This window comes from Mus caroli, chromosome 3, assembly GCF_900094665.2.
Source record: "Mus caroli chromosome 3, CAROLI_EIJ_v1.1, whole genome shotgun sequence".
Taxonomy (NCBI): domain Eukaryota; kingdom Metazoa; phylum Chordata; class Mammalia; order Rodentia; family Muridae; genus Mus; species Mus caroli.
This window is the reverse complement of record NC_034572.1, coordinates 116947443-116972542: the sequence shown is the minus strand read 5'-3', so window position 1 is coordinate 116972542 and position 25100 is coordinate 116947443. Positions and strand designations below refer to the sequence as shown.

Here is a 25100-nt window from a genome sequence, read left to right as displayed (position 1 = left end):
CAAGTGCTGAGGTTTGGCCACCAGCCTACACTTGTATCGGGAGATAACGGAACCCTTTATCAGAGTAAGGTAGGTAATTGTGGGTATGCACTTGAAGGGGAATTGGAACTCCAGTCCCTTATTTTTTCTGTTTCCTGACTGAGAAGTCATGCGCAGTGATGCTCATCAGCACCCCACCATGATGCTTTTCCTCAGGAGCCCTCAGAACAATGGAGCCAAATGGACCATGGACTGAAACCTGTGAAAACAGAAGCCTGGGTAAACCTTTCCTCTTCTCACGTTGATTAACACGGATGTTTTGTCACCACGGCAACCGGATCCCTTTATCATTTATTCTACCTGGGTTGTTAACTCATCAGCTTTATCTTCCACCTGAGGCTTGCTACAAAGGGGGAAATCTCAGGGCAGAGCCAAGCAAGTTTGTTGGCTCCCTTCTGCTTTGACAGCTTGAAACAGGGAAAAAGGATTGCCACTCGGAGTCAGGAAGCACGGTCTCATTGAAAGGAAGCAGTCAGCTACGTGTGGAAACATGAGAGAGGCTTCCCACACAGTTAGGATGGATATTCTGGTAAACTATGCTGTTTATCACTACACACTGGCCGGATAAATACCAATGATGCTGTTCTATAAGACCACACAGGAAACTGATATTGGCACACCTCACATCTGCTCTGAGGCTACAGCCTAGCAAGGTAAAGTCACAGGGTGGCTGACATCATTGCCCTTCACTACACGTTCTTGCGAGGCCCTGATGCCTTCCATAGGTTTTTTGGTTTGGGTTAGGGTTTGGGATTTCTTTTTAAACTTTTAAAAGAGTCACCTAAAGAGCATTAGCTCACTTCACCTGGCCCTTAGAAAAGCACCTTGTCACTGCTGGCCTGGATGTGGGGCCCTGAGGCTGGATCCCAAGCATTCGGACAAGTCTCTAGGTGAATGGCGAATTTTTAGAAATTTTTCCACATTTATTTATTTGAAAGTGGGGCTGTGATGGTTTGAATAAGAATGTCTTCCATGGGCTGGTATATTTGAATGCTGAGTGATCAGAGAGTGTCACTACTTGAAAGGATTAAAAGGATCAAAAGGTGTGGCCTTGCTGATGGAACTGTGTCACTGGGGATGGGCTTTGAGGTTTCAAAAGCCCATGCCAAGCCCAGGATAGATAGATAGATAGATAGATAGATAGATAGATAGATAGATAGATAGATAGGATGTAGATGTAGATAGATATAGGAGAGAGAGAGAGAGAGAGAGAGAGAGAGAGAGATTCCAGCAACATAGCTGCTCTAGCAAGGAATTACACCCAAAGACCTTCTAGGTCTATGTGACCTAGCTGGAATGCAGACACGCCTTTAGTACGAACCTTTGCTCCCAAACAATGAAGGTAAAGTTAGTTTGTAGAAGGAACCAGCCTTGTTTGGAAGTGATGTCTCATTAAGGGGCTGACAAAGTGATGAATCAGAGAAAGATTTCAGAGAACAAGTCATGGATGGGATACACCCAACTCTCATGAGGACAGGAAAGAGAGGCTACTTAAGAGCAGCGCAGGGAGAGAGATGAGTTTGGTCGGTTCAGTTAGTGCATTTTGTGCAGTGCAGTTGAGTTTGTTCCTGAGTTCCGTTCAGTTTGTGAGGTACCCGTGGTGTGGCTCAGCAAAGGCAGTTGAAGCCAGAGAATAAGAAGGAGCCAGAAGATCAAAATATATTGTCAATGTTAATATTAGGCCAAGCAGAGCAATTCAGGCAGAAGTGGAGAAAAGCCAGATGGAATCAGTCAGCTTGGAGAGGCATTTGGGTCAGAATAGCTGAGTTGAACCAGACAACCAGAGTTCAGAAAGAGCTAAAAGGGATTCATTTATTCAAACGTAAGTCTCCAAGATGACAATTAGGTCTGGTGAATAAAAGATATTTTTACATATATGCATACATCTGCCTACTGATGCGGATGTAGAATTCTCCGGAGATCTACTATGTCTGTCTGCATGTCCTCATGTTCCCCACCATGATGGTGTTAGCTAACCTCTGAGACTGTAAGCTAGCCCACAGTTAAGTGATCTCTTTTAGAACAGTGACTAAATAAGACAGGGCACACTCCATGGTCCACACATGGAGGTCAGAAGAAAACTCGAAGAAGTCAGTTTTCTCCTCGTATCATGTGAGTCCCAATGTGAGTCCCAGAGATCAAACTCAGGTCATCAGACTTGATGGCAGACAGTTTTACCTGGTGGACCCTCATACCAGTCCTCTTTGGGTGGAGTTTAATGTTCCCTATGAGAACTAACTCCCTGGACTGACCCAGGCATCCCACTTTAAATATATATATATATATATGTTTTATTACTACTACATAAGTTCCTTGGAGCCAGAGGCAAAGAATTACATTTCCTGCTCAGGTACATGAGCTAACGGACTGTCCACGCCCTGCTCACCTGAGAAGTCTACCCCATTCTTTCAGTATCATGGAGGAAGACCCTACTTTCTCACTTCTCTGTGTGGGGCCCGAAACTCTACACTGACCCCAGCTTAAGTTTTGAAAGAGGGATCACATTTCTATATATTATTCTTTTCTTTTGCTCCAATTTTCTGTAAAGAAAAAGAAAAAGAAGAGCCGTACCTTTAAAGCATAAGAGATTGGAAATAATGTGCATTGTTCTCATGGTAAACATAATTCCTCTTTCGCCAATCTGCCCTTTCGGCTAGCCCACAAGCTAACAAGGGAGTGATGCAACAGAGCACAATATGTCTACATTGCATACAAATACAGAAATCGAGGACAATGAGCTGTGAAGTGAGAATGTGCACATCTGTGCACACATCCTATCCTATTTTCATCTGCTCTCCTGGCAATATGCCTTTAGGATTTCTAACAGAAATATATAGGGGCTCCTTTATAGGAATGTCTATAAAAAATAAATAAAGCAAACATAAAATTCTTAGTCCAGCATCTGGCATAAAGTGGGTCCTGAGTGAGTCCATGCTGTAATAACTACACAAGGTCATTCTGAATACATGCCCAGAGCTTGAAAATTTTTTAATTAATTTGCTCAAAAACTGTTTTTTTTTTTTTCTTTATGGGGCTGGAGAGGTGCCTCAGCAGCTAAGAGTGCTGACTTTGTAATCACGATAACTGCGGTATGGATCCCAGCACCCACATAACAAGTGGGGCACCCTGCCCATGTCTGTAAAGCAACTCCAAGGAGGGCAGAGACAAGAGGAAATCTTAGGGATAGACCGCACTTCAAAGGAATAGGCAGAGAGAGGACACTCAGTTGCTCTTGCTGGGCTTTAAATGAAGGGCCCATAGGGTCATACACCCATGTTTGAGCACATGCATGCACACACACACACACATGCACACACACACACACATGCACACGCACATAAATTTAAAGATATAGCATCTCTATACTCAAATAAACAAAGAAGTGTTCTTCAGAAACACCCTGCTTTTCTTTATGGGAAGATACCCAAAGCTCTAACAGTCAACAATTGCCCTGTCTGAGCAACAGCAATGTTTTCTAAAAAACAATCCAATGCTCTTTCATTAGCGAACAGTGTTCTAGCCTATGCCCCTACCTAGCTGGAGTGTGTGGGAATGAGAAAACTATAAGACTCAGAGTGTGTGCACTATCTCAGAAGCATGGAGTATAGCTAGCCAGACCTACACAAGTGAGTGACAGAGCTCAAGGCTCTGCCTACCAAGGCTTGGTCCTGTAAGAACAATTCAGGTATCACAAAGGCAATCCCTTTCCTTTGTTTGTTGCTTATCTTGTGTAGCTTCTTCTGTTCCTTGTATATTCTGTTACCTAAACACAACCACATTTGAGGATAACTTGCTATGAACCTAAAGGCATTGAGAAACATTCATTTCTCTCCGAAGAAGGGATGGTAAGGAATTCAAAGACAAACTAGTCTCTTCACGGGAATACAAGACTAAAGGTTACTTGTCCTTTGGAAAGAGAACTAGATTGTCATAATGGTTTAACTTTGAATTGCTTTCTACTATGTTTTGAAGGGAAAATGCTCTGTTGTTCCTTACATATTAATTTCCTGATAATTCTTTATCCTATCTATAAAACTAAGAAGAATTAAAAGCTGCCAGTGATTGCTAGACACAAGATTTTTTTTATTAAAAATTATCTTAGAGTAAATGAGGTAACAGCAGAGCTCTTGGCTTGACATCATCTCTGTTTTTTTTTTTTCTTTTTTTTTACAGCCACATTGGCATTCTGTCCGTGAAACATGAGTACAGCGATGATGTCATTCTCCAGGATGAAGAATAATTGATCTTAACCTTCGCATCACTTTCCTTTAACTTGAGGCACTAACTCAATTGAAGGCAGAGATAAATAAAGTGTCTTCGAGAAACGAATGACATTGTAAAAGGTTACAGCCAAAGGCCGGAAGGATACACTTCTGGAAATTTGTAAAACTCCTGCCGTACAAGGTCATCGAAAACAGCCTAAGTTTTGGTCTATTAGGAGATAGTCAAATATTTTGTTTTCCTTTCTGAATTGTTGCATGAGAAAGGCTAAAACCTTAATATAAAATGCAAACCCCAGCAATTCAGAGTAAAGTAGTGTGGATGCAGATTTTTTTCATTCAAGTTATTAATGTGAGGCTTTTGCTGCCACAAACTTAAGATGCCCTAGTAACTTTCTTTGCTGAAGTCGACTCTGAATTCCAATCTTCCATAAATGCCACGCATGGCTTAAGCAATGTTTTTGCTGCCGAGTTCACTTGACTCTGGCTGCCTCCTAGGTTACTAAGCAGTCCTTGTTCTGCCCCCTCCCTTCCTTTGTTCGTCACTCCCCGGTGGTATTTACCATAGGGCACCCAGGAACATAACTGTCTTTGTATTTTGGTCTGAGAGTTTTGTCTTGCTTTAAAGTCAACAATGGCAGCGAGACAAACATTTCCCAGCAATTTTTCCAAATCCAGGTCTATAGAGGTAAGAAAGTTTATACTGGGATTCATCTTACATTTAATACTTCCCTTTCCCAAACTACTGGCCAGCAAATGTATGTTTTTCTTTACCTTTCCTCTTTTGTATACAGAGTGCCTCATTAAGGCTAGCCGATACACACAGACAACAGACACCCACCATCATGCACAAATCCTGCCAATGAGACAAACACACACACACACACACACACACACACACACGTTGACTGGACAGACCTTAGTTGAGCACCCTATGCAGCTACTGTCCCCGTGACAATCGTCACACGATGCATGCTTTCCTGACTGACATTTACTGTACAAATGAATGCACTTTACTAGTTATCGGGCTTTCCAACCCACCACCACACCACAATGCAAACCCTCAACCCCTTGTCTCCAGGTACACAGGTCAGGTACACAGGTACGGTCCGGAGTCAGGCTGCCTCTGTGCCAGTCCCTAGCTGTCACCTCTGCCCGGATGCCACTCACCTTGACCACAATCGCAGTAGCCCCAGTCCACTTTGCCCTGGGCATTCCGATAGAAGCACCAAGGTCTGCCGGAGCCATCCGGGCTCCGGCAGAAGTTGTGCGGCTGCCTTCGCAGCTCAGCCCAACTGGCCGGGGGCGACCGCTCCAGGAAGGGCGGCACCTCGTCCCAGTGTAGACACGGGACGCCGAGGTTGGTGGCATTGCCCCACGGCTCTCCTGCCCCGCAGCGGCGTGCAATCGTCGGGGGCGTGTGCCCGGTGCTGAGGACCTGCGGGCGCTGGGCAGCGGGGATCCGCGGCGGGAGCGGGAAGCGCGGGGTCCTGGGTGGCCGCCGCGAGCTGGGAAGGTAGTGCGCGTGTTGGGAACGCGGTGGGGACGGATGCGGGCGGTGAAGGGGAGAGCGCGAGACCGGATCAGCGCGGGCCACTACACACAGTGCCCCTAAAATCACAGCCAGCACGCAGCGGGCGAGCGCCATGGCTGCGGCGCCGAGTGTGGTCCATGCTGGGCTCCGGGTCCCCGCGGAGGGGGCGGGGCGGGGCCGGCAGAGTCCTAGAGCCCCCTCCCACGCTCGCGCCGCCGCCCTGCTGTCCCAGCCCGGGGGGCAGCTGGAGAATCACACCAGGACCCAAAGGGTCAGCCCCGCGAAGCAAAGGCTGGAGCGCCAGAGGCGATGAGCGCCAGGAGCTCTGTAGCCCCGAGTCCGACCTCCACCCCACCCTTGGCTGTCAGGCGGAGGCGCGGGCTCTTGGTGCCAACGCGGGGGAAGGTCTAGGCTGCCGGTGCCAACAGGCACCACCACAGCCCTGTCTGGCGGCTCCCGCCTGGCATCGGTCCCTCCCGTTCTCGGTCGTTCCGTGTGTGTTTTGCAATCTCTGGAGAAATGTGGATGGAATTAGATGCACCTCTCTGCCTTGGCGTTTCGCAGCATAGAAGTTATGAAAGCCCACCAGGAGTGTTAAAACCACTTGGCAGAGCTGAGTCCTTTAAGGACTCGCTGGGCTTGAGATCCCAAGTTTCACACAGTGTTCCGACGAACGTTAGAGGAAATTAAATGCCCGAGCAGATCCAGCAAAAGGAACCTGAACCTTTCTCCTTCCTGCCTCCCACTTTCCACCAGATGCCCTGGACACCAGTTGTTAAGTTTTAATAGGGATTCATCCTGATCTCCAGCCTCCACAGAAGCTGTGTCCCTGCGGCACCTGCCACTTGCCCACAGGGTCAGGACTTAAATTAAGCCTCTTGATTTGCTGCCCCAGGCAAGAGCTAGCTTCCTCCAGCTAGCTTCAATAAAAGTAGACTCTACCTATGGGAGATGTTATTAATTTCTCTGGTGGTTCAGTACACCACTTCCAACATCCCCCTGTGCCACCCCGAAGCCTCTAGGTTTAGGACTTTAAGAATTAGCTGGGGCTGAAGGCTTGGGGTTGCCGATTGCTCTTGCCCATGCCACTAAGTTAAAGAAAAAACAGGAATTAGAGGATGAAGATGACAAGCTTGCTTTCTGGGATGTTGATGTTTCAGCAATGAAGGGACTCCGTTCCCTAATGTGATGCAATTCGAAGAAAACTTGAACAAAATTTAAATGACCATTGTTAAAATCTAGGTTTAAATCAGAAACTGGAAGTGATCCTCGCACCTGGCTTTAAATAATTCAACTTCACTTAATATTTTAGGAATCATTTCACTGTGTAAAATAACTGTCAGAAACCCAAGAATGAATGCATTTGTCAATTTTTAAAAAATTTTATTTGTAATTCATTTTTTACACTCCATATTCCATTCCCTGCCCCTCCCCATCCACCCTCCAACTGTTCCACATCCCACATCCCACAACTCCTTCCCACCTCATCCCGACTCCACATGGATGCCCCCACACCCCACCCCTCCTGATCTCTAAACTCCCTGGGGCCTCCAGTCTCTTGAGGGTTAGCTGCATCATCTCTGAATGAACACAGACCTGAAGTCTTCTACTATATGTGTGTAAAGGGGCCTCATATCAGCTGGTGTATGCTGTCTGTTTGGTGGTCCAGTGCTTGAAAGATCTCGGGGGTCCAGATTAATCAAGACTGCTGGTCCTCCTACAGAATCACCCTTCTCCTCAGCTTCTTTTAGCCTCCCCTAACTCAACAACAGGGGTCAGCTGCTTCTGTCCATTGGTTGGGTGCAAATATCTGCATCTGATTCTTTCAGAGAGCAGTCATGACAGATCCCTTTTTGTGAGCATTCCATAGCCTCGGAAATAGTGCCAGGCCTTGGGACCTCCCCTTGAGCTGGATCCCACTTTGGACCTTCTTTTCCTCAGGCTCCTCTCCACTTCCATCCCTGTAATTCTTTCAGATAGAAAAAATTATGGGTCAGAGTTGTGACTGTAGGATGGCAACCCCATCCCTCACTTGATGTCCTGTCTTCCTGGTAGAGGTGGGCTCTACAAGTGCCCTCTCCCTACTGTTGGGTATTTCATCTAAGGTCTCTCACCTCCCAGGTCTCTGGTGCATTCTGGGAGGTCCCCTCAATCTCCTCTTTCCTGAGGTTGCCTGTTTACATTCTTTCTGCTGGCCCTCAGAGCTTCTTCCCTTTTCCCTCACCCAATACCAGATCAGGTTCCCCTCTACCCCCCACTGTCCCCTCACCCTGTCCACATTCCCTTCCAATTTATTTAATGTATATGAGCACACTGTCACTCTCTTCAGACACACCAAAAGTGGGCACTGGATTCCATTACAGATGGTTGTGAGACACCATGTGGTTGCTGGGAATTGAACTCAAGACCTCTGGAAGAGCAGTCAGTGGTCTTAACTACTGAGCCATCTCTGCAGCCCCATTTGTCAAATCTTTATTCAAAGTTTTTAATTCAGGATGCTTTAGTTAATGTTCTGATTTCTTCACTAATGTTTTTCTGGCCCCCAAAGCATAGTTTAAAGTGTACTTGTGGAAGAGAGTAAAATAAGAGTGCACCCAGGGGTTGGCCACTTCCTGTTATTGTGGTAGGAGCTGGTAGAGCCTGTCAATCACGGATTTCTGACATAGTAGAAAGCAGTTCTAATCCAGGTCATGGTTTTCTTTTCCAGCTGTCTGGTCCAGCTTGGGCAATTTGTGATGGCGCAGAAAGAGGTTGTCTTGGCCTTCAGACCGGATTTCTTGGACCCCAGTCTCCTCGTCTCCCTCCATTTTACAACCATGGATGCCATACTTCCTAAAAAAATCTATACAACCAACCACCACACATCTCGTATGCATCTTGCAGACAGGGAAATAATGAGAAAGGAGTAAGTTAACCTGTGAGAAGACTGCTCAATGAACAAAGTGTTTAAACCACTCCCACAAGCCCGAGGATGGGGGTTTGCATCCCTAGGTGACAGGGCAGTGCCAATCAGAAATCCATAGGCCAATGGATGCTGAAGACAGGAAAATCCCTGGAAGCTTCTGGGCCAGCTAGTCTGCGGTAAGCAGGGGAAAACAAGAGACCATGTCTCAAACAAAATGGAAGGACCATAGTCTCCTCTTCTGCCTCTATTTTATAACCATAGATGCTACACTTCCTAAAAATCTAGACTGTCCTCCTATAGGCTATAGTATACATCTTCAATAACCCCCCTCACACATACCATACCACAAACACACACGAACATTACATACCACACACCACGTACATACACACATGCACACACACATGTGCAGCATACACACACACACACACACACACCACATGCAGGCACACACATGAATACAGATATCACATACACACACATGCATGCAGACATCACATGCAGACACACATGCGTACAGACATCACTTACACACACACACACACACACACACACACACATGGAATATCTCATACACACACCCATGCAAGTACATACATGAATACACATATCACACACCACATACATACACATGCACACACACATACAGGCACACAGATGAATACACACACCATACACCACATATGTACATACACACACATGCACACAGCATGCATGTAGAGACAATGAGTTAAGAGGATTGTTGGAACTGGGCTCCAGAGAACAAAGCCTTGGGCATCAGGCCTGTCTTCCAGCTTCCTGGTCCAGAGAGGAACTAAAGCTTTTCCGTGGCTTCCTTAAATTTATAAAACGGATGCACAGAGTGGAATTACCCAGGGGGGGGGGGGCCCACATCTGGAGTTCATAGCTTCAGTTTTTAAATATACCTTTCTGAGAAAGTAAAATGGCATTTGTGTAATTGGAGCATGAACTGAGGGCCTCAACTTGGGTTCTGCCCTCTGTGTTACAGGCAGAGTCTGATTTAACACAGGTCTGTGTGCATCATTCTCTCCCCAGCTGATAGTCTCCCTCCCTCTTTTGTTGTCCACCCTTGTTACCACAGATGCACGCATAACTATAACTGGGATTTCCAAATCCCAAACGAATTCCTGAAATGCATCTCCACCAGGCCAGACCCTACCTGCACCTTCCGTAGATTCCTGTCACCCTCAGTCTCAGGTATGAAAGCTGGAGAGGAGAGCGTGCAGCAACCCTGTCTGGAACCTCAAAACATATGCTCTCTCTGCCTTCCCTTCTCCTCAGCAGCAACAAAGGAAACGCACACGTCCTCTTGCAGGTACTCTGGACCACACACTTGAGAGGCCACAGCAGGCCCCCAGAATCGTCCTTTGTCACTCTCAATCCCATCAAGTAAACACATTGATTTGTGGCCAAAGAGTTCAATTGCTTAGTTTCAAAGGCTGCTGCGATTGAGAACCAGAATTGTAATAGGAAGCCTAGGGAACTCTAGGGAGCTGAAGGGAAGAATCTCTGCTAGAGCAGAGGCGGTGGGCAGTGTCAAGGACCGCAGAGNGCACCCACAGCCACATCTCTCGGGTTCCGTGGTAACCTATCTGTAAACATCTGGCCTTGCGGTGGTTTATGAAGCATTTTACTTCATGTTTTGCTAAGCTGGCTCTGTATAGTTTGATTTGGAAATGAGTATATTATTTTTACAGAGTTACGAAAGGGAATGTATAAAATAACCTCTGAGTAAGGGCCATTTAAGACTTAAATAGAGCCTGGATTTTAAAAAGCTAACAGCTTTCAAACAGATGGTGTGAAAGTGGTGTTGACTTTTACAGTCCCAAGTGCAGAAAACCAGTGGGAATTAGTCATCCATACTACTAAAAAAGAGAAAAAAAAATCAATATCAGGGCCTGCCTTGGGATTCTGGGAGATTTGAAAATGAAAGGTATTGTCAGGCTTGCGGGGGGGGGGGNGAAAATACAATTACATGGCAATGTAATGTTTAATTAAAAACTAAATAACAATAATAAATAATGAAATGATCCAGAATATACTTGATGAATCACCAAAAGGTTGATAGTATGGTTTTGGCAGGGGGGCCCTGTTGTCAGAAAGCGTCCTGTAATGGAGGTCTATGCCTCTTTCATAAAGCAGTTGCTGCCTTCTTTGCTCGCCCTAAGCCACAATGCCGTGAAAGATCAAAGCCTGCCACGGCAGTGCTCTTGGACTGCTGACTTGCTCTGCTGGATTCATTGAGTTCATGACGCACCCCAGTCATTCATTCTCTGTTCTCCTGTTAAGATTGATTTTTATAACGCAGAACGGATTTTCAAGTTTGAATTTACATTTTTTTAAATTCATTGGCATTTGGTATAATTCCTACCCAGACACTGATTCTACACGCTCTTATTTACAGCCACCCAAATTGTATGTACAAAGAGGTAAGGAAAATGGTTCTTTTCGCCTTGGACTTCAACCTGGGCTCAATCTGGCCGAAGCCATGAATACCAGGAATTCAAAGGCTCCCTGACTGTAGAAAGGGCACAGCTGGGGCACGTACAAGATAACTCTGCAAAGGGTATTTGGGGTGATTCATATCCTTTCCTTTGAACAGTTTTGTTGATGCAGTCCGTTGACACGCTCAGGGTTTCATATAAATGTTTTGCCTGAGGAGTTTGCCTAAGGACAATGAGCCGTTTCAAATCTCCCCGCCCTCCAGTTTCAAGTAAGAGGACCATTTATGAACAGGTAAAGAGATGGCAGGGGAGAAAGTAGAACCCAGCCCTCTAGCTGGTGGTCTGGATTTTACAGGGCTCAGCATTGAAAGGCGCCCAGAGTACTAGCTTCCAGTCACATAAAGAGTCCTTTCCAAAACTTCCTTCCAGGAGGACCTCTACCTATTTCCTGAAACCGGAGCATGGGGAAATCCCTACTTGGAAGTGAGCTCACACTCTCCCGGAAGTGTGCAGTGTCTGAAAAGTATTCACTTCTGCTGAGCCAGGAGTCACCTCCAGGCCGAAGCCGATTTTATCTTGCCGTGATTCTGCCTGCACTCTCATACTCTTGTGTGGGTGGGGATTAGGATGTCGAAGGTAAGGAGCTGTGCGGTCCCGTATTCAGTCCACACCGACCGATGTAAAGCCATGGCTCAAGTCTCTGTTGTTTATTGGCGTTTTAGACTTCCGAGGATGCTAGTGGCTCCTCTGCCACCGTTCTTCTCCCATACGCTTCAGGAAGATGCAGAAGCAGCCATTTCTCACACTTCGGTCCCAGGAGAGGAGTTAATGTTTGAGGAATAAATCAGTCGGTGTGATTTCCTGCGTGTAATTCTTTCTGTTCATCTTTAAAGTCTTCAAAACCATAAAGCTGAGATTAGGAACCGGTTGAAGAGGAAGGAAGGAAGAGAAGTCCTGAGTTGTCCGGCCTGCTTGTTTTCCTGAAGTAGGAAACCACTTTGGAGATCACCCAGGTGGTTATAAAAGTCTACATCTGTCTGGGGAGCTGGTAAGATGGAGGTGGGATTTGAAGGTAGGATTCGGAGACGCTGGCTTCCTGATACAGCATCAGTCTACCACTCCTAATATAGCTGGCTGAGTGATATGGTAATAATAGGTCCACTCCACATTTCTGTAAGTCCTGACCTGAGAACCAGACACTGAGCAGACAGCTACCAGTACAGTACTTGAATTCAACCACCGGGGAACTTCTGCTTTCCTAAAGCAAATGCCGTCATCATTCCTTCTACCGTTTCTTATCTTCACACCATATGCTCGACTCCATTTTCTGCTCAGACCCAAGTATGCCAGTGTCTTCACTGAGTCATGGCTCATAGAACTAAATCATTTGAGCAGTGGTGATTTTATTGGAAGAAGTGCCATTTATTACAGATACCCCTAGTCAGGCTGCGTTGACTTTTTTACACTCACATACCATTTAGGTGACATGAAATGACCTAAAACTTTGTCAACCTGACAAAACCTTTATGTCCTTTAAAGTTTTCCTCAAGCTGGGGTGCCTCCCATCACCAGATTTAGATCTTGAAATACACACCAGGATGGTGCGCTGTGCCTATTCAGTTCACAACCACAGTGTCACTGTCTCAGAGCTGACATTGCTATAACCTCCTTGGTGGGAAGAAGCAGTCATTCCTGAGTGACTGGCTCTCTTGTCCAATGAGATCTTTCAGTAAACATGAATGTTCTTGGGCTGGAGAGATGGCTCAGCCGTTAAGAGCACCGACTGCTCTTCCACATGGTGGCTCAAAACCATCTGTGATGGGTTCTGATGCCCTCTTCTGGTGTGTCTGAAGAGAGCAATGGTGAATACATAAAATCAAAAAAAAAAAGCTTTAAAAAAAAGGTGAATGTTCTTCTCTTCATGCTTTGCAGTATAGTAGTGTCATATCTACAAAAAAGATCAGAAGTCAGCAGCCAGTGCGATGGGTGTGAGAGCCAAGTGCATTTCACTTCTTACTGGAAACATTGTGTATTATTTTATCAGCCCGATAGAGTGACGCACACCTGTAATTCCAGCACTCAAGAGACATAAGTAGGAGGACCAGAAATTCAAGGCCAGCATTGGCAACATAGTGAGCTTGAGGTCAACCTGGGCTACCTGAAATTCTGTTTCCAAAACACAAATAATAGTAATAGTAACATTAATAACGGAAAAATCAACAGCTTGTTTGTAAAATTACAAAATGACTAGCTTTTCTTAGATATCAAATGCTTTTGGCTGGAAGAAGGTAAGTTTAGACACAAAGTGCATTTAAAACAAAGTGTTTGAAAGGATTTCCACGGTCTCATACGAGATGAAGTTTTGAGTTTACTCAGACTGATTGCTTTGTATCTGAATATGCTATTGGGGTCTGGCTGCTTTGTTTTTTTGTGTTTTTTTTCCCTGCACTTGGCCTCTTAATGTTGGCTTCCCCTTCAAATGACACAATGGAGAACATATCAGAGAGCCTCTTTCAGAAAAGGAGAAAACTGTTGCTTCTTGGCCTTTCTTTTAGGGGAAAAACAATTTATTCTGGAAGCTTCCTAAGGATTTTCTTTTTCAGAGATTTCTGGGAAGGCTTACATAGAAACTCATAGGAGGTCAGAGTTCAGACAGTAAGTGCCTGTGGCATGCTCAACCATAAATAGTACATCTCTACCGTACTCCCTCACCCCAAGGCTCAGGGCCATCACAGAAGAAGGATGAAAAGAATAGCACAGAGGTCAGGGAGGACCTCAGTGAGACAGTGTCTTGTGCACATGTGGTGACACACACAAGATCAAGTCAGTCAGCATCCCAGCAGACAGGTGATTCATGGCTCTTAGGGGAAGGAAAGTTGGCTTTCTTTAAGGGTGTGGTCCCTGGTAGCCTAACCAAGCTCCAGTGGATAGCCCCATACTGATGAGTATATGAACATAAATTGAACTTGGTGAGTTATTTAAAAAACAAACAAACAAAAAGCAGGACATGAAGTTTGGGGGGCGCTGGAAAATGAAGGGATGGGTCCTAGAGGAGGAGTGGGGAGTAAGATCAGCGTACACATGGATGAAATCCCCAAAGAATAAAACACTATACTGCTAAAGAAGAAAGGTACTGCAGTTGGAGGTGAGGATGTGAACTCAGTGAATAAAGCATTTATCACACAAGCACGAGGACCTGAGTTCAAATCCTTAAAACCACAAAAGGTTGAAGGGACCAGCATGTGTCTGCAATCCCAGCATTCCTATGGCAAGATGAGGGGCAAAGAAAAGAGAATCCTTGCCCCTTCCCCCCAGGTAGCTCATGGGCCTAGAGCACATGGCAGCCAGCAACAACAAAAAGAGAGAACTTGTGCCAAAGAAGGTGAAAGATGAGGACTAAGACTCAACACTGTCATGTGACTTCCACAGGCATGACATCACATGCACATACACACACACATCTGTACATAAATACATGTACAATTAAAAACATACACATAGTATTTTCCATAAGCGTGATGGTGGCTTGTGTCCATCACCCCAGTACTAGGGAGGCCGAGCCAGCAAGGTTTCTATGAATTTGAGGGCATCCTGGGCAACGTGGTAAATGCCAGACAATCTGAGCTATGGTCTAAGATCCTGTCTCAAAAAACTAATAGAAATTTGAAGTATGTTATTTATAGTATGACCATCAGAATATTCCAAGTGCTACATATCTTATGAATACATTGACAGGTAATCTCTTTAAACTGAGGGCAAACTCCAAGCCTCTTAGTTTCCTCACGGTTGTATCTCTTGCTCTATTTTATTAGCAGACTTAACTCTCCTGTTTGTCCAGCTGCAATAAAACAAAAGACGTTATCACCTGAAGTCAGGTGGCTAGCCTCTGGGTAGAATAATTCAAGTAGAAAGGAAAAAAAAATGCAAAGTGTTTAAATATTGAAAATCTAACCTGCTGAGTTGATTTTTGTTACACACACACACACACACACACACACACACACACACACACACACGGTTTCAGGGCTGATCACTTTGGGTTTGACAACCAATTGGTGGGCTATTCTCTGGGAGAGGCTAATTCTCCTTTCTCCATGTATTTCCATGGAAGAATATATGTATGTAACAATAATAAGCAAAGAAAAGGAAGTTATCAGCTCTGGGGTGGGGAGGGTCTGGATGGGGGCATTGAAGGGAAGGCAAAGGGAAAAATGGTACAATTCTGCTTCAGCTAAAAACATGTTTAAAAAAAAATGAAAATAAATGTAGAAAAATTTTATTTGAACAATTTATATCATTTTTATGTCAGCAGAAATCTACAACTGCAAGTACAAATTAGCTATGAGATTAGAAGTCTTTTTTAAAAAATAACTATTGAAAACTACAGAAAGCTAAACAGGGCCTTTCTTTTCTTTCTTTCTTTTTTTTTTTAAGAATATGGTGACATGATTTTACATCTTGATTGTGCTATAGGACTTTCTTTGGAAGCTGTGGAATTTGGGGGAGGAGTTGTGTTTGGTTTTTTTCATTTGTAATGTTCTAATACTTTTATTTCCAAGATAAATCTGATGAAGATCACAAACCAGGAATAGAGTGTGAAGGCATCCGTAACATGTCACCATATAGTAGCCTCCATTTGGCTCCAGACGATACAATCATATTTCCTCCTAAAGGACTGATTGGATGCACTCTTAATTGGAAGCAAGGTCCTTAAGAATCTCACTTAGGGGCTGGACAGATGGCTCGATGGTTAAGAGCACCGATTGCTCTTCCAGAGGTCCTGAGTTCCATTGCCAGCAACCACATGGTGGCTCACAACCATCTGTAATGGGATTCAGTGCCCTCTTCTGGTGAGTGTCCGAAGAGAGCGACAAGATACTCACATAAAATAAATAAATAAATCTTTAAAAAAAAAATGAATCTCATTTAGGTACTTAACTTATTTATATTTATGTAGATTTTTAGACTTATGTATTAGATAAGGCTTATCAGATTTACATATTTGATTTTTTAATCTAGATTTATTTAAATATCTAAATAATTTATCTGGGTGTCTATGAAGATCGTTTACTCATTTCTGGGTCGTCATTATGTACTGCATATTTCTCAGCAGCCATTTCTCCCTGACTTCACCTCATATCTCCATCACTCAGTTCCCTTCATGAAAATCAGTGGATTTATTACCCCTTCGGAGATAACTGACTGATGATAAATATATAGACCTCAGTAGGTTTTCTCCTATCAATTTACTAGATTTCCCCCGGGGAATATTAAAAAAAGAAAAAACAAGACAAAACAAAGAAAAGTAACTTGAAAACACTGTTTTGCTACAAGTATGCATTTTCCACTACATTCTTACTTCAAAACCCTTCAGGGGGTGAGTTGGATTGAGCCGTTCCAAAATCATTGGCCCAGAAGGGCCATAACCCATACAGTCTGTGAAAGTGTGGTTCACGCAAAACAACAACAAACAAACAAACAAAAAACTAATAACGGACTGTGGATTGTTGGGGGGGGGGTGTAAGCAAAGCTGAAACGGAGCTCTGTTGAGAATTAGGACAGAAGAGCCTTAATTCTCCTACCAAAGAAAAGTAAGAAACCAAGCAACAGTAAGAAAACGTTCAGCGAATTGGGAGAATGTCCACAGTGAGGAAACATCCATTAGACCTCCTTGGTGTAGGGTTTTATAGGAATGGGGCAACAACTGGACAAAGGCTGGGGTAATATCTGTTGAGATAAACTATTTCTCTGAGGTATCATGGGCTGAGCCATGGGAGGACCTGCACACCGAAGGCATCAAGCCCCCTGGTTCAACCAGGTAGATAATCTTACGCTATTTGTGTGCAGTGACCCAGTTAGAGTGGGTGGAGCCTCCCTCTTCATCCTTGACTCTGGTTTCTGTTAGTCTTGACCTACCTTGACTATTAGCTAGACATTACTAGTTGCTGCCTACGACTGTCATCTAGCTTGCAGGTATTCTGGTTACAGCTGACTCTGCTAAGCTTTTCTTGCTCTCCCAGCCACCAAGTAGCGACAGTGCTACTAGTTCACTAGAAGCCATCCTCACCGCCAACCTGGTCTATTATAATTAGCTATATTGAGGAGAGGATACATGAAAGCCTTGCACTCAGGGGCTCCGGGGCAGGGAAACAGCTGCCCTGCCGTCACTGGCCAGGGGCTCTGTAGTCTCTGTCTAGTTTGGTTACATTATCCCATCTACAAGGCCTTTTGTCTATCTTCCCTGGTATCTCGGACCTTCCTGTGTGTTCTGGTTCAGTTTCTGTGTTAACCACCACAACCAAAAGCAACTTGGAAGGAAAGCGCTTACTTTATCTTACACTTTCAGGTCCATCACTGAGGAAAGGCGGTGATGACACCCTTGGCAGTCATCTGACCATCCCAACATCTCCAACTTCCTGGGACCTGTGCCACAATTGAGCTTTCACCTTCACCAATGACCTCTTGGACTTCTCTGCAGTGACTTTTACTCTGTCCCATGCTAATCCTGGGGTGGCCACTAAGCAACTTGCAGTTTTCAGATAGTCTCTTGTTTCCTTACTGTCTACAGAGAACCATGTCCCACCTCATCAGTAGAATTCATTGACCTACCCAGTCGCGTTTGACTGAGGATGGAGTCAGAATTGAATTGTCTCTCCAGCCAGACAAGTTTGGAAAGGTGGATTTGAAGAGATGCACTTCCTAAGACCTCTGGTGACTGCTGGGCACATCGGTTCCATCCTTGGGCCTTGGGAGCATGTGCAGCTCTGGCCTGGGGGAGAGCTGGAAAGACAAATGGGAATGTCACGTCTGCTTAAGGACTGTCACTTGCCACAGTGCACTGCACCTGGCCCAGGTATGGAAACTGGTTTGTCATATGAGTGGACTTCAGTGGCCCACTCTGGCAGATATCAACACACGTTACGTACTTGAAGAGCTCGAGGTCAGGTCGGTCTTAGCAGGATTCTGTTAGTTCCCCCTTTTTGAGGTATACCGTCTTTGACTAAGCCTTTTAACGTAGCTATGGGGAAAACATGGGTGAATATTTGATGCCACGTACTTCAAATCTGCTCTTGTGGTAAATGTTGTATTCATTACATTAGAGAAAAAAGAGGTGACTGCTGTGAGAATCTACCCAGCATGCAGAAGACCCTCAATTAATCTGCGTTTTGCTACAAGTATGCATTTTCCACTATCCTGCCCCACCCCCACCAAAACAAAACAAAATAAACAAAACAAAACAAACAAAACAAAACAAGAACGCCCTACAGAAAGAAAAGGAGCAAGTCTGGGTTTGAAAATAAAGTGTGGCTTGGTGTGGTGGTGCTCACCATTTGGGAGACAGCGTCACGTGATTCTGAGGCCAGCCTGGTCTATCTAGATAGCAAGTTCCAGGACAGCTAAAGAAAGACACATTATAGAAAGAAAATAAATAAACAAAAACAAGGTGAGGAGGAGCAGTTAATTCATCCAGCTGCTCTCACCAAAGCAAAAGACAAACAACCAACCAAGAAAACAAAAAGCAAACAAACAAACAAAACAAAAAGTGTCATCACTAACAGGAACATCTGATTTTCTTATATGATGCAACAAGGTTCAAGCATGCCTCTGTGTGTGTGTGTGTGTGTGTGTGTGTGTGTGTGTGTGTGTGCATTTAGGGGCCTTTGTGCATGTGTATGTTCCTTCAGTCCTTTCAGAGGCCAGAAGAGGGCACCATATCATCTTGAGCTTGAATGACAGGCAGTTGGGACTTGCCCCATGTGGGTGCTGGGAATTCAACTCTTCTTGCAAAAGCATTTTACGTTCTAAACCACTGAGCCATCTCTCTGTGTCCCCTCGGCAGGCTTCTAACAGCTGACCTTTACCTGACTTTTATGCACACACATTAGTAGACTGATTAGTAACTTTGCTTACCATCAGCAAGGAGTTTTATTCTCATAATGTTCCTGCTGTTTCTAGGCAAGGGAACACTCCGTTGTCTAAAGGACGGTGGGTAGTCCAACAGTCATTTACTAGTTTAGACTTGCTAGAGTCTACAGGGTTGCATCCACAGACACAATGTTATTTCACGGAAATGTTACATGAGAATGCTTTTTAAACTACTGTCTGCTGCATTGTAAGCACTCAATAGATAGATAGATAGATAGATAGATAGATAGATAGATAGATAGATAGATAGATAGATAGATAGATAGATGCAGTGGGACAGTGGGTGTTTTGTCCCGTTTCCTGTCTTTGTGTTAACTCCTTGTTTGCTCAGTATAATTAGAGAGCTGAAAGTTTATTTCCTCCCACAGAATGTGTTGAGCAGTAATTTCCCAATCGAAACCGAGATGGAGCCAGCAAAGGCAAGCTGTGATAGACCCTTGAGCACACACTACCATTAAGGGGGCGGGGGGGGGGGGGGGAGACATACCAGTACCATAAACAACCCGAACAGAATTAAAATCTCAGCTACTTTGGAAGGAAGCAAAATTTCCTTTTCTTTCAAATTAGAAGGTATAGGGATTTAGACTAAATTGAATGTGACTATGCCTTTGAGACAGAAAACAAATTTTACTATGAAGAACAGCATTGTGTGTTGATACTTCTGTATTTTCCCTCGGGCATTTGAACTTTTTCCTCGATGGACTAAAACTATAAACTACGCCTTTGGATTTTTCCTGGCTGCACAACTTTACCAGGTTTTCTTGAATGATAAAACGAATGAATCACACTGTCTACATCTTCCTGTCCCTCTGAATCTTATGAATTAAGCTCTCTTTTCCTTCTCTAAACGTCCCTCCAGCAGATTCCAGCCCATGACAATGATTGAAGTAATTGCCCTGGTTTTAAACGTGCAGGAGTACTCTTCAGATGTCCACACTGGTCTGCTCTGATTCAATCACTTACCGGCTCTGGCCCTCATGATAGCTGTAGCATTTAAGTTAGAACCAATTGGCCATGAAACCAGTCAGTTCTCAGAAACTATCCTGTTGACATGCAAAGGGTTAAATCATTAGCCCCAGAGCTTGGCTCAGAAGTGTGAAGAGTAAGTAATACCACGCTGCACCAGAGAGTGAGTTTTGGGGGGAAAGCCAGCCTTGTAACAGTTGGAACTCTACCAGCCTGCTGAGGGTAGTGAGGGACCCCAACCAGGCCACAGAAGTTTTGCCTGGCAACAGATACCAAGCCAACCCCTACTTAAAAATAGATGTTGAAAAATGGATCTGCATTTCTTGCTTTTCTGTATTCTCCTCCTTGGCTTCCTCTTCTTCTGTCTTGGCAGATGTGAACTCAGTGACACTTTTGTTGGGACAAGTGTTTTCAGGTATTTGTATCTAGCAAGATATCTTAGGAGGACAGAGTCCATCTCCCAGGTTGCTTTCTTCACCCTACTCTCTTATCTGTCAAGTGCTTTATGTCTTCAAGTAGTATCAGTCATTCGATAAGTTCCTTTGAGAGAGACTACAACAGCTGCCGGACCTCCTTTCTATCTCCCAATGCCTTAACGTTGGCTTAAGATAACGACCCTTTTGGTCTATCACCCAAGAGAATGGGAGAGAAGGTTAAATCTAGACGAGGCAGGAAGTGAAGCTACAAGTTGAGTCAGGTTCCTGTGGAGAGCGGCCTGCCTGGGCAGCTCCCAGACTTTCCTGAGCATGACCAGCAGTTTTCTTGAATAGTCTATCAGGACTTGCTAAAGAATCCACTTGCCCAAGCCCTTTGGGAGGAACAAATGAACTGAACTTAACTGCTTTTGATTTCCTAGGGGCTTTGTTACCACCTTGCATCTCTTGTGCTTCCTCCTCTGTATTCCAGCCCTGCCCAAAGCAATGTTCTCTTTCCCACACCCGTGCCAAGATATCTTTTCTAAACGACTTTGGTTCTCCCCTCCTGGTTTCTATTTTCCTCTTCTGCACACATGCTCCATCATTATTAAAATTCCTCTTTGGTAAGCGGTTGCTTGTACGGTGGGTGTGCCACTTTGAAACTTTCTCTGTAATAGTGGAATAAAAGAGCCGGGCGTGGTGGCGCACGCCTTTAATCCCAGCACTTGGGAGGCAGAGGCAGGCGGATTTCTGAGTTCGAGGCCAGCCTGGTCTACAAAGTGAGTGCCAGGACAGCCAGGGCTACACAGAGAAACCCTGTCTCAAAAAACCAAAAAAAAAAAAAAAATAGTGGAATAAAAGGTTGAAGGAATCAATGGATCTGTTTCTTATCTTTCTTTTGGGGTTGAAGAGAAGTCACAACACAGCCCCCTGCAGCATGTAGACATTGGAGGTTACCCCAAGTCCCGCTGACACACTGAACTTCTGGGCCTGTCTCTATTCAATAAAGTATCGCAAGAAGAATTACTTCTTGTTTTTGTGCCACTGTATCAATATTGTCAGTTAATACTCATCTTACTACAGAAAAATGATGAAATTACTAATATTTCTTGCTGTTTAACTTTCTCTACTCTGCTCATAACTTTCTGAAATCATTAAAATCGGTTGACATAAAGTGACACTAATAGCTTAATAAAAATATTTGATCTTTTAGTTAGGTAGCTGGTTGATATTTTGTCTACAGAGTGGACAGTCTGGAATTTCTAGGAAATGACTCATTATAACCTTCCAAATCACACCTAACATTTATACTATCAGTTCAGTAGAAGACCACTGACATTTAAGTTGTAAAACATGTATAATCTCATACATTTTTGTTGTCTTGGGTTTTTTTGTTTTTGTTTTTGTTTTGTTTGTTTGTTTTAACCACAGTGACATTCCAGTCACATGATGTGTTGACATCATAGCTGAGAAGAATCCTCGTTTTCTGTCATAGCTCTGAGGAATAGCAATGTATTAGTTATCTCGAATCTGCTTGCTAGATTTCAGTTGCTGTATTGGTGGGGTTTGGTTAATGTGACAATGAGTCACAAGGAGAAATCTTGTTAAGGATTTCAATAAACTAGAATTCACTAGAAAAAGGCACAAACCACATGTATCTAAAAGAAAACGAAACGAAAATCCATGTGTTGAACCTGAGTTCTAATACCATAGTGGGGAAGGCAACAGGAAGAATACACAAATGTGCAGTCACTCAGGCCAAACCGTGTCTCCCCAAAGTTAAGAAGACTGGCAAATACAATGATAAGAAATCACTTCCTTTTTTTGTCTTTTTGGTGAGGAGAGGAGACCATAAATATATAAATAAAAATTAACTGAGAACTCCTCAAACAGTCTGTTGACCCGTGGCTTAAGTGTGTTCTTCATTTTATGGCATTTGGGTAATAAGGGTGTCGCTCACGGGCTCAACCCTCAGCCCTGAGAAATGGACGGATGCATTTCAACTTATAAAACCACCCTGCAGCCTCTGCAAGGTAGATGTCTAACAGTAGGATGGGATTTATGGGGTTGAGTGACATGCCGTTCATTGAGAGGCGAGACTATTCCTTGAGTTTCCCGGGTGTACAGCACCTCCGCGATGCCTGTGGGCGCATACTCAGGCCGTGGTCACACCTTGGTGGCCACACCGTGGCAGTCACACTGTTGCTGCTCTCTTCACACAGGGTCCATAGCAATGTAACTTCAGGGTGACTACTGGAGTGGAGACAAAGAAAAAGCAAAATGTAAGAGCTCTGACTGATTCTCAGACTCTGGGCTTGGTCTGTCGTCTTTGATGAGTGATGACATATAGTTGAGTCTATGGTCCTCTTTAAAAAAAAAAAACCGAGAGAGAGAGAGACATCTGTAGAGGAAAGCATGGAAAATATGATCAGCTTCTGGGTTATTCTTGTAAAATATAGCTGATGTCTTTCTCAGACAGCTACAGTGGTCATGACCTATACATTCTTTTCAAAATACATCATTGTGTCTAGTGTCAGACTGTGTTCGTCGATGCAAAAATAGATAACACTTGCTGTGCCAAATTAAGGGTCCCTTTAGATATCTCTTCTGCTAGCAGATTATTGGTAAACAACGCTACAGCCTGTGAGTGGAATGTGCGTTCTCCACCGCCAGGATGTGTGGGAAATACATTCTGAGGCTGACGTTATAGCAGCACAAGCGGCATTCCAGTTCCTCTGAGTTCTCCTTTAGTTCCCCTGTATGATTATGGCATTCCTGCCGTTGTGTGTTTATATCTTTCTAAAGAAGTGAGAGACATTGGAGTGGAGAGCTTTGCGTATAACCCCTCTTTGTATGGATATGCTCAAAATGTAAAACTAGTCCTCCTCGTGTTTACAAAACTACTAAAAGGGAAGAGGGGCAGGGAGTAACCACTTTCGGTTTTTAAAGAGAGGCGGGGTCTTACTGTACAGATGTGGCTGGCCTGGTACCCTTTACAAAGACAAGCCTGGCCTCAAACTCCTAGAGATTGGCGTGCATCTGCCTTCCAAAATGCTGGCATTAAAGGTATGCACCCAGCAAACAAACCAGAGCAAATTATTAGATCAAGACTGTAGAAGGAATGAAAATTATGAAACATCAATACAAGGCCCGGTAAAGGATCATCAAAGGATTCTCCAGTCTTGGGGTGATTAAAATACTGTCAAGAAAGAGATTGTTTACTGACAGAGTCAACCAAAGTATTGGGGGGAAATGTGCACCATGCCCAAGGAGTAAGAAAATCTTAGCAATGGACACATCTTGTATTCAGATTTAAGCTTTGTTTTGTTTTTATGTTCCTGGTTTTTGTTTTTGTTTTTTGGGTTTTTTTTTTTCCTTTTTGAGACAGGCTTTCACTATGTAGGTCAGGCTAGCCTCAAGCTAGCAGAGATTCTGTCTCCATCCCCAAAGTGCTGGGACTAAAAGCATATACTAGCTACCACATCTGGCCAAATTTAGTTTTCTAGAACTCATTCCCCACCAAGAGAAACCAGGAATCCTTGGGGGGAAAATGCCCAGCTCCATCAATAAAGCAAGAATATGATCCTGGGATATAGAAAACTCAAGGACAAATAATAGTGGCACAGTATGAATAGATGCTGAATCAGTTTCTGTAGCCCTCACTGGCTACCTGTGAGGTAGTCTGGCCTGAAAAGGAGTATGTAAAGTGTGACTTCAGTCTCCTGGAGAAGCTGGTGTGCTAAGGACACTGAGGTCAGATGTTTCAAGCAGCTCCAGTGTCCGGGAAAGCTGAGGACATGCCTGAGGCAGAAAGGGAACTAGAAGATAGGGCTATAAGTAAAGGATCCAATGAACAAGCGATGGCAGAGTTCATAGGGATCAAGTAAAAGGCCATAGCCTATCAAGTGTTGGCAATGAGCAACAAGTGATTGATATAGACAACAATAATTAAAAATGCAAAAACTAGGGAGTTAAAATTGATAAGGAGTGGGGTGCTTACTGTTTCAGATAATAATAATAATAATAATAATAATAATAATGTTAAGTTACTTATTGGCTAATGATAACATGCTTGTGATTTATTTTAAAGTAGGCAAACTAAAACATACCATCCTAACCACATTTTAAAGCTAATAGCCTCAGATAAATGCAAACTGAGGGGGCTGGAGAAAGTAGCTCAGTTGGAAGAACACTTTCCTGGTACACATGCAGCCCTGGGCTGTCCTGAGCACCACAGAACCCTGGGTGTGACCCTGTGCACCATCATGGATCACTGGCTAAACAGCATATTCCAGTCCAGTCTGGTATACATAAGACTCTGTTTGAAAAAGAAAAAGAAAAAAAAAAAAAAAAGGATAAAATGACATTCTTGGTGCAATGATCCGAGGAGACCACAGTGGCACTGACATCATATTGCTGATTTATGTTGTCTTGTTTAGAAAACTACAAAGCATGAGAAAGTGTTAGATAAAACCAAACTGAGGACTTCCTACAAAATAATTTCTAATTCATCACTGCTGGTAATGAGTAGATGTAATCATATTATCTCATTTAATCCAATGAGAGGGGAAAGAGGAGAAAGAGAGGGAGGGGAAGGAAAGGGGGAGGGAGAGGGAGGGAGACGGAGGA

General features: G+C 44.1%; 1 protein-coding gene across 1 annotated transcript in view; it reads right to left on the bottom strand.

Annotated features, from left to right (window-relative positions):
* The window catches only part of Prss12 (serine protease 12), a 55296-nt gene extending 49140 nt beyond the window's left edge, over window positions 1-6156 (bottom strand). Inside the window, exon 1 of the mRNA XM_021158296.2 lies at window positions 5430-6156. Within this exon, the coding sequence (XP_021013955.1) occupies window positions 5430-5907 (478 nt within the window). The 5' untranslated portion in view covers window positions 5908-6156. The remainder of the gene's footprint in view (window positions 1-5429) is intronic.
* Window positions 6157-25100: the final 18944 nt, after the last annotated feature.